Source organism: Rattus rattus, chromosome 7 (assembly GCF_011064425.1).
Source record: "Rattus rattus isolate New Zealand chromosome 7, Rrattus_CSIRO_v1, whole genome shotgun sequence".
NCBI classification, from domain to species: domain Eukaryota; kingdom Metazoa; phylum Chordata; class Mammalia; order Rodentia; family Muridae; genus Rattus; species Rattus rattus.
The window spans coordinates 101,691,837-101,706,631 of NC_046160.1; the positions used below are offsets into that span (position 1 = coordinate 101,691,837).

The 14,795-nt window shown below is 47.0% G+C and overlaps 1 protein-coding gene and 1 pseudogene across 1 annotated transcript in view; one reads left to right on the top strand and one right to left on the bottom strand.

Moving 5' to 3' along the window:
• Positions 1–12,544, top strand: part of LOC116906166 — a 113,936-nt pseudogene extending 101,392 nt beyond the window's left edge.
• A 403-nt stretch (positions 12,545–12,947) lies between these two features.
• The window catches only part of Adck1 (aarF domain containing kinase 1), a 99,613-nt gene continuing 97,765 nt past the window's right edge, over positions 12,948–14,795 (bottom strand). Inside the window, exon 11 of the mRNA XM_032908224.1 lies at positions 12,948–14,591. Within this exon, the coding sequence (XP_032764115.1) occupies positions 14,420–14,591 (172 nt within the window). The 3' untranslated portion in view covers positions 12,948–14,419. The remainder of the gene's footprint in view (positions 14,592–14,795) is intronic.

Below are 14,795 nucleotides of genomic sequence, written 5' to 3' on the forward strand. Positions count from 1 at the left end.
CTGGAGAGCGCTCAGAACACCAGTAACCACACAGCAGCCTGCCTTTCAGTCCCCGCTTTTCATCTTTGTTTTTACCTGTGTCTCCTTCCTTTGAGGGCTCAGCACTTCAAGGGCAGGCAGAAAGGACAACATAATAGTCACTCAACAAACCTCTAACCTGTTTCTGGAACAGGTCATCTTTCTTACCACATCCAAACTCATGCAAACTTTGGTGAGCCACTTAGTATGAAGTAGTACAAGAAGAACTAAGACATCCCCTGCCCTCAAATGAGAGCACAGGACAGGGAAGAAAGCTCCCAGAGTAAGCAGACAGTAACTGTCCCAATCTGGGAAGCCAGGATGCAGCAATCATGAGCTGAACACTATGAGCAAAGCTCAGGAACATGGTCTGAATGTTTGTGCACCACCCTGGAACCCCCAAATAAAGCTGAAGCCCTAAATCCTAACATGGCCGCATTAGAAAGTGGAGCCTGCTCCACCCTCATGACTGAGATGCATGTCCTTATAAAAGAGACCTCAGAGCAAGTTATAATGACACAAATCTGTAGTCCCAGCCATAGGGAGTACAATTTCAGACTAGCTTGGGAAGGAAGGAAGGAGAGGGTTGGGGAAGAGAAAGAGAAAGAGACTGACTCCTACCAGGTAAGAACAGGAAAGCAGAATTCATGCATCAGGAAACAGTCACCATCGAGTGTGTCGTCACCCCAATCGCAGCTCCTGGAACTGTGAGAAAGAAGGGTCCATGTGGATTCAGCCATTCAGTTCTTGGGTGTTTTGAGGTCACATCGCAAACTTCATTCTGCACTCAGTAACTTTGCACTGACCTCTCCCTTAAGGAACGACAATTAGAAGAAGCTGACAACTTCAAAATACTTCCCACAGGTCACCTCTATCACCACCAGCTGGGAGGCAGTTGATGAGGAATGGGACGTGGGTGAATCGGGGATCCAAATGCATGCTCAGGCTTAAGGAACAAAGCCAGGGGTTGCAGTATGGTGGTGGGAAGATTAAGAGAGGTCTAGGAGACGGAAGATTAGAGAAGAGATCCAGAACATCTGAGGTGGCAAACGCTTACTGTAAAAATTAAATTTTGCCTTAAATCTTGGGACAGCATCTCATCATTTTAGCCAGAATGAGTTTAAACACCCAACTTAAGTGGCCCCACCCTCTTGCTTCCATGTCCCGTGTAGTTTGAACTACAGGTACAACCATCACACCTAGCCTGTGTCTATTAATATTTTAATTAATTATTTGAGTCAGTGAAAACCAGAGAGATCTGGATTATATCGTGTGCTATCTGATGCCAATACCAGCTTGCCCGGTCCCAGAGTGTGGTCCACTTGAGGTTTTCAGTATACAAACATTCAGCCATAACCTCGAAGTCCAGCAGGATTGACCCAGCTCCCCTTTCCCCACCAAACCCCTGACTACAGCCAGCTGTCCCTAGATGGCTTTTCTCAACACCCCCACTTCTCCCCACTCTCCCTTCCCATGAGAAATTGACCAATTCCTACTTTATTCCTAACACAAAGTAGGCGCTCAATAATTGTGTGCCACATAATGAAAGTGTTGTGCTAGCAGGGTTGGATCAATTAGTGATTGTAATTGAAGTTGAATGTAATTAATTATATAATTTGGAGCTGTTCAAGTTTAATTCCATTCAAATTGCATCATGAAAACAAGACATGAGAAAAAGACTACGAATGAAAGGGAAGGAGCCATGTGCGATGCTCCCATACATAGAGGACACATTGAAATTGGGTGCTTTGATGAGGTCAGACGATTAAAGCAAAACTACCATAGGCTGAGTAGAAGAAACAGATGTGTTCCTCATGATTTTTGAAAGCTGAGAAGTTTAAGATCAAAGTACCAGCAGAGCTAGGAAAATCTGTGTCCTGACTCACCTTCTCCTCTGTCCTTACAAGGGTAAGAGAATTCACCTCTTTTACGTGTGTGTGTGTGTGTGTGTGTGTGTGTATCTTATTGACAGGATCTACACTCTTAACCTATTTATCATTATGTTCCCAAGACCCCACACTGAAGACTTAGGTTTCAACATATATAACTGGAGCCAGGGGCAGAAACATTCAGTCTATAACACTTAATGATTTTTTTAAATCACAATAAAACACTTAACAATTTTTTTAAAGTTACACAGCTAGTAGGCTCTGATCCTAATTCCTATTTGGAGTCAGAGAGCAAAATTAAGCACTTCTCTATGGTACCTGGGGCTATAACCAAAGTCCCATCTCAGCAATGAACACTATTCGGTTTGACTTTTTCCATGGCTCTGTGTTTTCAGTTTTTCATGCTACCTCTCAACTCTCAGGGACTGAGGTTTTAAAGCTAAAAAGGAATCTTCAGACTAATTGTTTTTAGACTAATGAGAGCCAGCCCCTTTTTACAGCAAATGCTTGGTAATGTCCCCTCACAATCCTAAAGTGAAACTTACGAACTATAAAACTTATAACACTTATGGACTTCCCATGCATATCATTTTTTAAGCCATACTAATAGAGATGTGTTGCACTGGCCATTCAAATGCAGGTTTCATGTAGCCATTAGTCTCCCAAAACAGTGAGCAGAGAAACAAACCCTTGTATTAAAACCATACAAAGACTGTTTTGTCTGTAGGTTTTAAAACAGAGTCAGGTATAAACAGGACTTTTGCTACAAGAACATGCTTAGTGGCATCTGGGAATCAAACTTGTCACAGAAAAATTATTTGTTGAATGAATGCAAACTGACCACAGAAAGACATCTGACATCTGTGACACCCAACCTGTCAATCAGTAGGAATAGTCAAATAATTGTGGTAAACAAACATGGGCACGAATCTGCCAAAAGCCACTAAGGGGATTCCCAGCTCCACTGGGAGCCACTGACATAATGTGGCCTCTTTAAATAATAGGTGAGAAGTCAGAAGAAGGGTGGGGAACAGATTTTTCCCTAAGTTGCCATGTGTCTCAGTTAGGGTTTTACTGCTATGAACAGACACCATGACCATGGCAAGTCTTATAAAGGACAACATTTCATTGGGGCTGGCTTACAGTTCCAGAGGTTCAGTCCATTATCATCAAGATAGGAGCATGGCAGCATCCAGGCAGACAAGGTACAGGAGGAGCTGTGTTCTATATCTTCATCTGCAGGCTACTAGTGGAAGACTGACTTCCAAACAGTTAGGATGAGGGTCTTAAGCCCACATCCACAGTGACACGCCTACTCCAATAAGGCCACACCTCCTAATTGAGCCACTCCCTGGGCCAAGCATATACAAACCATCACACCAGGTGATCAGCACCCACAAGCCTCAACATCCAGGGAACCTCCCCAGAAACACAAGTACAAGAGATGGGCTTTTTCAGAACTCCTCTGGTATCCAGAGCAAGTGACTCAGGATGATGTCTTAGTTGGAGTTTCTATTGCTGTGAAAAAAAAAATAACAAATAAAAAAACCATGACCGACTTGGGGTGGAAAGGGCTTATTTCATTCTACAGTTTCATATCATACCATTCAAAGAAATCAGGGAAGAACCTGGAGGCAGCAGCTGAAGCAGAGGCCATGGAGAGGTGCTACTTACTAGTGTGTTCCTTCTTATATACCCCAGAACCACCAGTTCAGGGACGGAAGCACCCACGGTGAGCAGAGGCTTTGACACCGCAATTATCAATCAAGAGAATGTACTTCAGTCTTGCTCTCAGGCCAATCTGATAGAGGTATTTTCTCAACTGAGGCTCCCTCTTCCAAATCGACTCTGGCTTGTGTCAAGTTGATATCAAACTAGAGATGGGGCCTCACACCTCAGAAGAACAAACTCCCTGCAGAAGACACAGCCACATAGCATAGTCTCTAAACTAGAGACTGTTGCCACGGTGACCCTCTCCTCACAGAAAGACAGGAGTGTTCTGGCACAGTAGAGAAGTTAATCACATCGCTGTCCCTTCATTTTTGAGAGCCCTAAGTCTGTCTATCTGCAGTAAAGAAAGGTTCTGAGTTAGACAAGCCCCAGTGGAGCGAAAGTACAACCCTGCTCCACCCACAGTAGGGACCTAGTGTGCTGTGTTAAGAAGGATTCTGGGACTACATCCCAGTTTTGTAGAAAGGATGCAGGCTTCAGTTTCTGGAGTCACTGTCGGCCATAATGAAAAGCAGCAGCACCATGCTGAGATTTAGAGGCCCAGACAATGCTGGTAGTCTATTTCATTCCATCCATGCCTTTGTATACAACTTAACGCCATCTCCTTTCTCCATCTCTATCAGCTTCCTTAGAGCTGCTGCAACCCAGTCACCCCTCATTGATTCGGTCCACCCAAGTTGAGCACACACTCTATTCAAGTCACTACAAGAAGAGCTGGCAAGCTTGCTGTATTACACATAACAATCATCATTTTCAGGGGCTCTAATTTATGGTATGAGCCACAAAACTCAATGATGATACTAATTCCCTCCTTTGGAAATTAATGTGCCCTTAGTTAAGTGGGTTTTATGAAACTGAGTATAAAAATTGATTATAATTAATGTCCTAGGTATTTACTGCTAGGGCAGCAATATTTTTCTGGAAAGTGTCTTTAGGTACAATATTGGTTATCTTTAAAGTTAATGGAAGTATGTAACCTAGAAAAATATATCCATAAGCATACAAGATAATCATTCACCAAATCTGCACATGTAATAAATACTTATTAGAAATATAAAATTAAGTCAAATGATCTTTCATGAATTGGCCATAAAAATCTTTAAAATAAAAAAAAAACTAGGCAAAGCATTAGCAGAAAGGTCAAATGACTCTGAAAACAGTCAAGAGTGTTTAATTTCAGGTAAACTGGTCTTTGCAAGAATTCTCAAATACATTTAGGGCCCTCTGCCTATAGGCAAGTAGGTAATTAGGACCTATAGCAACCTCTGGTTGGTGAGCAATTTGTTGGGGAGAGGGGGAGAGATAAGAAGGGACAAGAGGTAAAGAGGCCACAGGGGCGCCAGTTCTGAACCACATGGTAAGGGGGTAAAGAGATAATGGAGAGGTGGATAAAAAGAGATAGAAAAAGGTGTCTGGGGGTGGGGAGTTGTGTGTGTGTGTGTGTGTGTGTGTGTGTGTGTGTGTGTGTGTGTGTGTGTTGTGGGAGTGATGTGCATGTCAAGAGGGGACAAAGCCTGAGACCTGGCCTCTGGTCTTTATGCAAATGGCTACTGATGAATCTCTTCATTAAAACACCATGCCAGGGAATGCATGTCCTTTGATCATAATGAAATCCTGAGACACTCTGGTCCCACAGAGATGACCTCAAGGGCTCCTCCCTGGTAGGGCAGCCAACAGGGAGCTATTGGTTCCCAAGACATGTCAAAATCCCTTTCTCTCCCAAGATCCTAAGAGCCACTTCCTATAGCTCCCTCCAACAAGAGCCAATTCCAGTCCCCACCCAAAGCTCCAGGCCTTCAAGTCAGCATCACCTCTAACTAAACTGGCTTCTCCCACTCAGGACACAGGCACTGAGGCCAAGGCAAGTGTAGGCAGCCACTTGGAAATGAGCTTTTGCCTCTGCTGTCTTGAGGTGGAAGGGTCTGAGAGAAAACCATCATGAGCCATGTGGTCTGGGGACAACAATACAGGAACAACTGAGGAATAAATGACTGGAACGGAGACGAGGGTCAGAGGGACTGAGACAGGTCGGGGCAGAAGGGGCACAGTAGTCTAGAGAGAAGTCCCCACAGAAAGCAGGACTTGAGACTTGTCACGGAAGCAGGGAGAAAAGGGCTTGAACCTATCTGAAAAGCAAAGTCTGCTCATGGATGTGGGGTGAGCCTATTATTTGGGAAGGCCAACATGGACCTTGTATGGCTCTATAAACAATGACACAGGCAGACAGGCAACAACTCTCCAATGGGTTCTACTAGAGTCAATCAGACATTATGGACTGAGGAATGGTGGGGGGCAGCCCACACACAAGCCCAGTTCCCACACTCGCACAGGGTTCAGCTAGGTCTAGCCAGCTTTGTCCACAGCAGTAGGGCCAGGAGTACCTGTGGGAGTCTGTCCTTGTCCCATCCGTTCCCAAGGATGTCTGTATCAAATAATGCGGTGATTAGGGAAGCAGCTACTGCCAGTCTCTGGGGATTACCTGTGTAGACACCAGCAAGCAAAATCAATGGAAAAAATTAAGCCAAATTGCCTGTTCTAGCTCCTTCCCCCCAACCTGGGTTATTAGGGGAAAAAAGAGACGTAGCCAGCATACAAAGCTGGTGTCTAACGAGACAAGGATCACAAATTGTATGTAAAGCATTCCGTCCATAGCCAGGACTCAAACCTTCAGCAGCCGCAATGACAGTAAGAATGTATAGCCGCTTAACCAACCGTCTGCTCATGCTCAGCTCTCTGCAGAGTGCCCCGCCTGTGGGTTCATGTTTTATCCATGTACAGGGGTTCACCTCTAGACCTCTCTAGGCTCTCTATTACCTTCCAACATGGATCTAGGCCCCCTAGGAAAACGATCAAACGCTTTTGCCCTCCAAAGCGAGTAGCATACTTAAAGTAACATATAGAAGAACTGAGTGTCAGAGTGCGGTCGGCAGGCTGCAGTTGTTGGTTCATACATTTGAAAACTAAAGGGAGGATCTGACCCGGAGGAATGGGAGGACCCAAGATTTAGCTACCAGAGCTGGGGCCCACAGGAAGTGGTCATTCTCCACAGCTCCCAATAGTCTGCTCAGAAGCATCTCTCGTAATAGAAGCCATCTGTGGCCAGGGCGTGGTTGTGTGTCTACCTCCACGGCTTGGGCAGGAGCCAGTGCTCTTGTAAAGATGGCTACCTAGGAAAGCAGCAGTGCTCCTGGGGGGGCAAGCTGCCAGGGTTGTGCCCCACAGCACTGCTTTGCCTTGTCACCCTCAGCAGCTCTGTTTGCAGTCACTACAACCTGTCAAGAAGAGCACCTGGGGACAGCAGCTGCCAGGCCACAGCAGGGAAGCTGCAGCTCAGAAACCTGGTGACAAGAGAACTAAGAAAACTAGGCTGACCTCTGGCTGCCTGACCCAGGATGGTGATGCTGGCCACTACCAGAGACTCAGAGCCGGGTCAAAGGAGAAAGGTCCAAAGGCTACTCAAGGCGCGGCTGCCATCACAGTTACAGATCAGAACTACTTCAAGACAGAACTCACTCAGCTCCTTCAAGTCTCCTGTGGTTTCCCTCCTAATTGCTTCACATTCTGGTCCTCCCTGAGTTCTTGGGATGGAGGCAAAGAATTAGAAAAATCACAGCTACTTCCAGGCCTAAAAAAATAATTGCACTTCCGATACTAACTCTCCTTTTGAGAATTTCCTGAAAGGGTGTGTCCTGGCCTGCAGGGTTTCAAGAGGCCTGGCTTCCAAGGGCCCAATGCCTAGGCAAGAAAGAATACTCAAGGGGTACCCTTGCTCAGCTGTACCCTGGGCAAGTGCCCAGCAACCCCAGCCTGAGGAGGCTTTGGAAAGCAGAGAAGGCCTCACCTCCAGCAACCTGGGAAGGATTAAGCTCATATCAAGCTGTGTACTCCAGTGAAGAACAGAAAGTCAAAGAGATGTGTCATGCAACCAAGGGCTGAGCCCAAGTCCTGGCCAAGGACCACCCCAGTTCAGGGTCTATTTCCACTACTGGTTCCTGGCTTCCTCCCACAGTGACACACACCTTCTATCCAGTGTCTCCATCTGTCCATAGCTGACAGAGACGCCACCCAGATTATGTAGAGTTGTCACATAAGCCGGATGCTCGCAGAGGGAACATGTGATCACTGCTCGGTATGAGCTGTTATTATTACCTTTATTGCTTTAAAAAAAAGTTTTTATTGACTGCCAACTGTCCCACTAGGAACAACACTGGAGTAGCACTATCAGTTATCAGTACTGTGAAAGTTAAGAGTATTACTGCTCTTGGTAATATCCTTACAGGGGTCCACAAATGGTACCCTATGGTCAGAGCATTTTGTGCATGTGATCCTATGAAGGCTTTTGGCAGAGGGAGATTATTCTGGGTTAGTCAGATGGCTCCAGTATTCTTTATAACAGTCTTCCTGGAGAGAACTGGAGGATCAGAGGAGAGGCGTGGTGACAGAGGCAAGGTTGGAATGATACAGCCACAAGCAGGAGATGCAGACAGACTCCATGACCATAGAAGACCAAGTAACCATTCCCTTCATTCTCTACTCCTGACCGATGCCTGGTTTCAAACTTCTGACATCTGGAGCTAGGAGAAACTGAAGCTATGCTGTGTATACCATTCCCTAAGTTCATGGGAATTCCTTACAGCAGCTAAACAAAGCAGCCACACCTAATACAATCTGCCAGGGTGTTTGAGATCTAATGCCAACCACAAACCACAGGCTTAGGGACATCTGAATAATAGACATGAGGTTCTCCTGGTTCTCTAAAAGCCTCCTGGTTCCACTTTATATAACAGATATGTATCCTGTGTCTACTCTCATAAATAGCCATGGTCCCAACCACAACACAATAAAAACCAATCGCTTCTCTGTCTCTCATAACAGGTCCCATTCCAGATGGAACCTGAGCCCTTTCCCAGGGGAGTCCTTTTACCTTGCATGACCTGCGTAATGAGCTTTCCTTGACTATGAGTTCACAGTGTGGCATCGGTCTAACAGGCACAAGGCTCTGACGGGAGACTGCCCAGCACTTGGCAGAGAATGGTCGGTGCCTATATTCGCAGAGGCTGCCATGTCTAGCTGCCACAGACTTGTTGCTTCAAACAACGAATCCATGTCTCACAGTTCTGAATGCTGGGAGGAAGCATTGCTGAGGTCCGGTGACGCCTCTCTTCCTGTGAACGGCTGCCATCTCACCATCTCACATCTCCTCTGGGTCAGTAGACAGGGAGCTCTGATATCTCTTCCTCATCTCGTTAGGATACAAGTCCTATAGGATTAGGACCTTTAACATCTTGTTTAGATTGAGTTAGTCCCTTAGAGGCCCTACCATCCAATAGTCACACTGAGGTTAAGGGGTCAACTTAAAAGTCAGAAGGAGGGACATAATTCAGTCCACAGCAATCTGCCAATAAAATAACATACTGTGCTTAATTGTCTTAAGGTCATAAAACAGCCGCTACAGATCCAGACATCCCAAACCACGTGCCAGCCTCCCATGCTGAAAGGAAGAGGCAGCACATATAAATCATGGGTTTGTGTTTGGTTTTTTAACATTTTCTAGAACTCTGCCACTTCCCTAAGATTCCCCTTCAACACTCATGTCATGAGTCAGCCCAGCTTCAAGGGCAGCTGGGAAACCAAGAGAGCTCAGCTTTTAATCTCTTTCATGTGTTTAAACTTTTTGATATATTTATTTTATGAGTGGCACATTTATATGTGTTTTGCCTGCATGTATATGAGTGTACCACAGTGTTCCTGGTGCCCATGGAGGTCAGAAGAGGGCACTGGATCTTCTGAGACTGAAGTTACTGGTGGGTGTAAACCACCATGTAGGTGCTGGGATTCGTACCCACATCTTTTTCAAGAACAAGTGACTCACAGGAGTTAACAGTAAGTATTGGGCATTTCCTGGGTGGCTTTCTTCTCCAAGGATACTCTATCATTTGTATAGTCTGAGCCTATCAGTATTTATAAGAGGTATGCATTATTTTCTCCACTTCTCCTTTCTGTTTTGTTTTGTTGAGTCAGGGTTTCTCTGTGCAGCCCTGGCTGTCCTGGAACTCACTCTGTAGACAAGGCTGGCATCAACATCAGAGACCTGCCTCCCCTGTGCTGGGATTAAAGGTTTGTGCCACTTCTATACCCACACCCAGCTATACCTCCACTTCTTTAACTGAGAGCCTGATTTACTTGTCCAAGATCACATTGGCAATGGAGGGTAACTACAAGGGAAATAGACTTGAACTTGGACCACTCCTGCCCTCTCGCCCTTCAGTACTCCTACCCTACACCTCTGACTTTCTGACGATGTAGCCATGGTCTGTGGATATTTATAGGCAATTGGTGTGCACATGCTCCCTTTGGGCAGGGAAGGAGCAGTAGCAGGCTATCCCTGACAACTTAGCTGTGCCTTCTAGAAGCTCTATGATGGCAGAGACAGATCCCTTGCTTTGGCCCCTGTTTACCAGCTTGGTGAAGGGTTCCTTGTCTGCCCAATGTCTGTCTTGAAGAGAAAAGTATCTGCTGCTAGCATCCCTCTGACCCTCCCTCTCTGTCATCACCCAGGAGATAGGCCCACCAGTAGACTCCCTCATTCGTGACCAACTGATCTCAGCTGGCCACAGCCCAAGCGAGACTTTCATTTGTCCCTCCTAGAGAAGTACTGAGAAGTGACCACAAGGTCAAATCCACTGTGCCTGACTGGCCTATCCCTTATGACGCTCACAGGTCATTCTATTTTCAAACTGTCTGTGTGCCTGCACAACCAAACTCCTAGCACTGGGGAGGAACATGATTAAAGTTTGGGGTTCTGATGGTGCTATGTTCACCGTCCAGTACAGTCAGGAATGGTTAAAGAGTTAACTTGTGGTTAATGAAAACATTAGCATGACAATACCATCTGATTACCTTGTACTCTCTGCCTTACTGTTATCTGTGGTTTTTGTGTCTTGAAAACTTTTTGATTTGCAAGAGCATCTTCTGATGCCCAGAGATGAGGAGTTCATAAGCTGTGTCTTCCTTCTCCAGAAGAATCTGGAAGATACACAAGACTAAAGCAGGGGTCCCAAGCCAAGCTCAGGAGCTTCCAAGAGCCATGTTACATTAGCATTGTGTTCACATGGTAGGATGGGATAAAGGCTGTATGTCTCCTTGTGAGTCCCTAATCAGAACCCCTTAACAAAGTCTAGTCATGAAAAAGCAAACACTAAACAGAGCCATTCTACAAAGTCCCTAGTCAGTACTCTTCCCAAGAGTCAAAGTCTCAGAAGACAAAAGGATTTGAGAGACTGGGCTGTTACAGATCAAAGGACTCCTGAGAAGTTAGAATAAGGAAATGCAGTCACAGTCCAGACAGGATCCTCAGCTCGGGGAGGACGCCAGCAGGAATCTGGCTGGGTCGGCACCACTGTACTTGAGTTACTCACACTGTACTGAAGTGAATACCCATCTAATTTATCACGACAGCCTGGTCATGTGAGATGTTGACATTGGAGAAGGTGGTGGGTTGTTGGAAGTCTAAAATTATTTCAGAATGAAAAATTAACCAATTTTGGGGAAGCATTTGGCCTGTGTTCAAATCAACTCACTCTGAATCTCAGGCACATGAAATTCTCCAGAGGTTCGGCTGTGCAGGAAGCACTGAGAGCCACTGAGGTAGAACCAGAGAGGCAAGCAAGCATCAGAACATCCTGGAAGAATTATTAAAGCAACTGGTTGCCTCAGGCCAGGGTTTGGTTCAGTGAGTCTGGACAGGGACCTGAGAGTCTATATCCCTAACAAGTTCCCAGGCGATGGAGAGGTGGCTGTTCTGGGCATACACCCCCAAAACCACTACTGTCAATCCTTACAGTGCAGTGTGGTCCCTGGTTAAGCAAGACCACAATCCCATAGAGGCTGATTACCATCAAAGCGTCTTGGGCCCCACCCGGGCTCACAGAGGCAAAATTCAAGACTTAATAGGACCCCAAGTGGCTGGTTCACACAGGAAAATCTATAGAAAGATCATGCATAGTGTGGGGATGAGGAGCAGGGGGGAGCTGGAAGTGGGGCTCAGAGGTGGGGGGGGGCTGAACACCACTGGGCTGGTCTCAGCAGCCTGATCCTTCCCCAGGAGAGAGAAAAAATGGAAGAAATGTCAGAGCTCTGCACCTAGAAACAGGTAGAGCTGAAGGGAAGTGTTCACGATCCCTGTAGCCTTGGCTGGTGACAGCACCCGGGCACAGAGGGGAGGCAGGCTGGTGCTGGGTTGCCATAGCATCTCCAGGAGCAGCCAGGCCTGACCAGAAGGCAGTGACCCTGGAAAACGGCAGCGGCAGCCCAGGGCCCCACTGCCTCTTCTCAAGGCTGAGCTCTGCTTCCACCAGCTAAAGACAGCCTGAGCCCTAGAGTGGGGCAGAGAGGAAGGAGGGGGGAAGGAACAGAAGGGAAAGGGAAGGAGGAAACTGTGGGGAGGGGGCAGCAGAGGCGTTGGGTTGCCAATCATGGCTGCAGGAGCCTCCCTCTGCTCACAGAGCAGCAATGGTAGCACCTGCTCATTTGGTGTTCAAGAGCCCCTGTTAAATATGGACCCTCCCATATGGCCAATGTGGCCAACGCAGCCCATGTCCCCACTCCAGGAATGCACCACACCGATTCTGAACTTAGAGGTCACTCCCTGACTCAGAGCCCATCTTTGTTCCAGACACGTTGCCACTGTCACCACCCTTCCCACAGGCGCCCACGCTCAGAGCTGCCACAAGCCTCCCATCGGCTCCGCTACTCGGAATCTGTTTGGGGACCTCTCGGAGCAGCTCTGTCTTTCTAGGGTTTCCCTGTGCAGTAGTAAGAAGGGCCCCTATAGCCTGCAGCGGCTGACCAGCTCTGATCCCGCTGTAGAAAAGATACACTGTGGCTATTATCCTGGCCATCCTTGAAGTTGAAACGCCTCCTGTGAGCTAGTGGACGCATATGCAGCTTTTCAAAACGAGTTCAAACTCCCTGCAAACCACAAAGTCTGCCAAGACTCCCCATATACGGATGCTTACAGAGCACGAACCAAAGGCCACGGTGTCCGTGTACTGGGTACGTGTAGTCAGTCTGCTCAAGCATACAAGGCAACTCAAGGAGCACACGTAGTCTGTCTACAGTACTGTGGGAAGCCACGTGTAAGTGTCATCCTACTCCTAGACTTTCAAACTTCCCTGTACTTCCAACTCTGTTTTTACCTTTCCTATCCCTGGAAACGGTTATGGCTGTCAGGCCTAGAGGCAACATGCTGATGTTTTAAATCCCAGAGTAAGCCAACCATTACATCCAAAGTGAAAAGAGACCATTATCTTAAACAGAAAGGACATTTATATTTACGTCAGTGGCTGTAAAAAACACCATAAAATAGAATATGCAGCATGTATCCTCATGATTAATAACAGGGCTTTCGAATTACTCTCCTCGGTCCCTGGGTACATCCAACTGGTCACCGAGAATAATTAATTCTTTCAGAAAATAAAAGAATCCAAATCGTTTCTGCTCCCTAGAAAATCTGCTTGTATCATTAACAGAGAGAGTAGAAACAAGGTTCAGATTTTCTGATCAAATAGTGATCATGAAGGTAGGGCCTTCCACACATAGGGTCTCTCCGGGACCCCCAGACCAGGCACACATAGGAACAAACGATGGGCTTGGGAGATGTGAATGCAGGGGGAGGGGTGGGGGGGCGGACTAGAGACAGAATTTGATCAGGTGACTTGGATGTGTCAGAATGGGCACAGCCATGGTGACTGTGGTCTCATCAGGAAGGTTGGTGTCTCCAAAGACTTGGAAGGACCTAGTACAATCCTAGACCTGAGACTCAGGCCACTGACTGAGAACCAGAGGGCAAGTCCTGACCTGACCAGTCAGGTCTGAGGCTGAGGCAGGTGTCCCCATCATAGGAAACAAGGAAGGGCCCACCTCTGCCTCTGGTTCCAAGCTTTGGGCTCCAACTAAGGTCTGTGATGGGGAAGGCCAGATCTCCTATCTCCAAGAAGCAGGATGGGGCCCTGTGGCAGCAAGAGTCTTACAGCCTGCATGGCTTTGGAAGGCAAGGTCTCAGGGTACATGGTGTTTAAGTCGACTGTGAGCCATGGGAATTTTCTCCCAAGCTAGCAAATAAATTCTATAACCAAACCCGACTTTGCTCTCCTAGGCCTCTCTGAAAAACCTAGAAGCAGATAGCAAGTGCAACTGAAAGGCCACATGGAGCCATTGAGTTGGAAGGGGCAGTCCCTGCAACCTTGAAAGGGTTTATTACAATAAACAATACATACAATAAATACAACACTGAAGGTGTCACCATGACAACATGAGCCCACAGCTGCATCATTCACTCTCTGATGCAGCCTTCCTCGCTGAGGTAGTGCCCCTTTGGGAGTGATACGTCAAAAATACAGTCTCTTCTTAGCAAGTTCTAAGACTCTACTTACTCCCTACAGGTTAAACATACCCTGTGACACATGTGGTTGGTCCATTCTGACAATCCTCATAAAAGTAGGGATGACCAAGTCAATGGCACATACAGGAGATGGGAGGTAGGTGGTTTATCCCCTCCCTGGAGGAAAGAAAACCACTCTCCAGGTCACTCCAGGACCCCCAGACAAGACCACCACGAGGCAAGGGCTCCAATGGCAGAGGTTGATGGTGCCATGGACGTCTACCCTGGGACCACAGGCCAACCCTAGACAGACATGGATGGGTCAGTGGGTAGTCCCAGCATGAAGGAAAAAATGAGGTGTGGAAAGACACTAGGAAGGGGCAGGGAAAGACAGTCACATTCAGTATGGAGCCCGAGTCAGCCAGCCCAGGAGAGCTGAGACCCAACAAGCTAGCCTCAAGGCCTTCACTCGAAGCAGAAGTTCATGAAGGCTGATCTGCCACAGGCTGAAGGCCTCACTGAAAGCTATCTGGGTCCTTCTGAAGAATGAGCCAGCATCCCTCTTCCGGTGCCTAGAGGGGGAGAAAGAAGAAGAGAAAAGAAACAGGTGAGAAACCCCAGCCCAGAACCGTGGAGAAAAATAAAAGATGGCAGGTGGCCTGGCCAACTCATCCAGGAGACTACTTGGTTACCTAACCATACCACTGCCTATTCAGGGGCCAGAGGGACTCAATATCCCAAAGAAGATTTTCAAAGCAATAAAATAACAATGCATC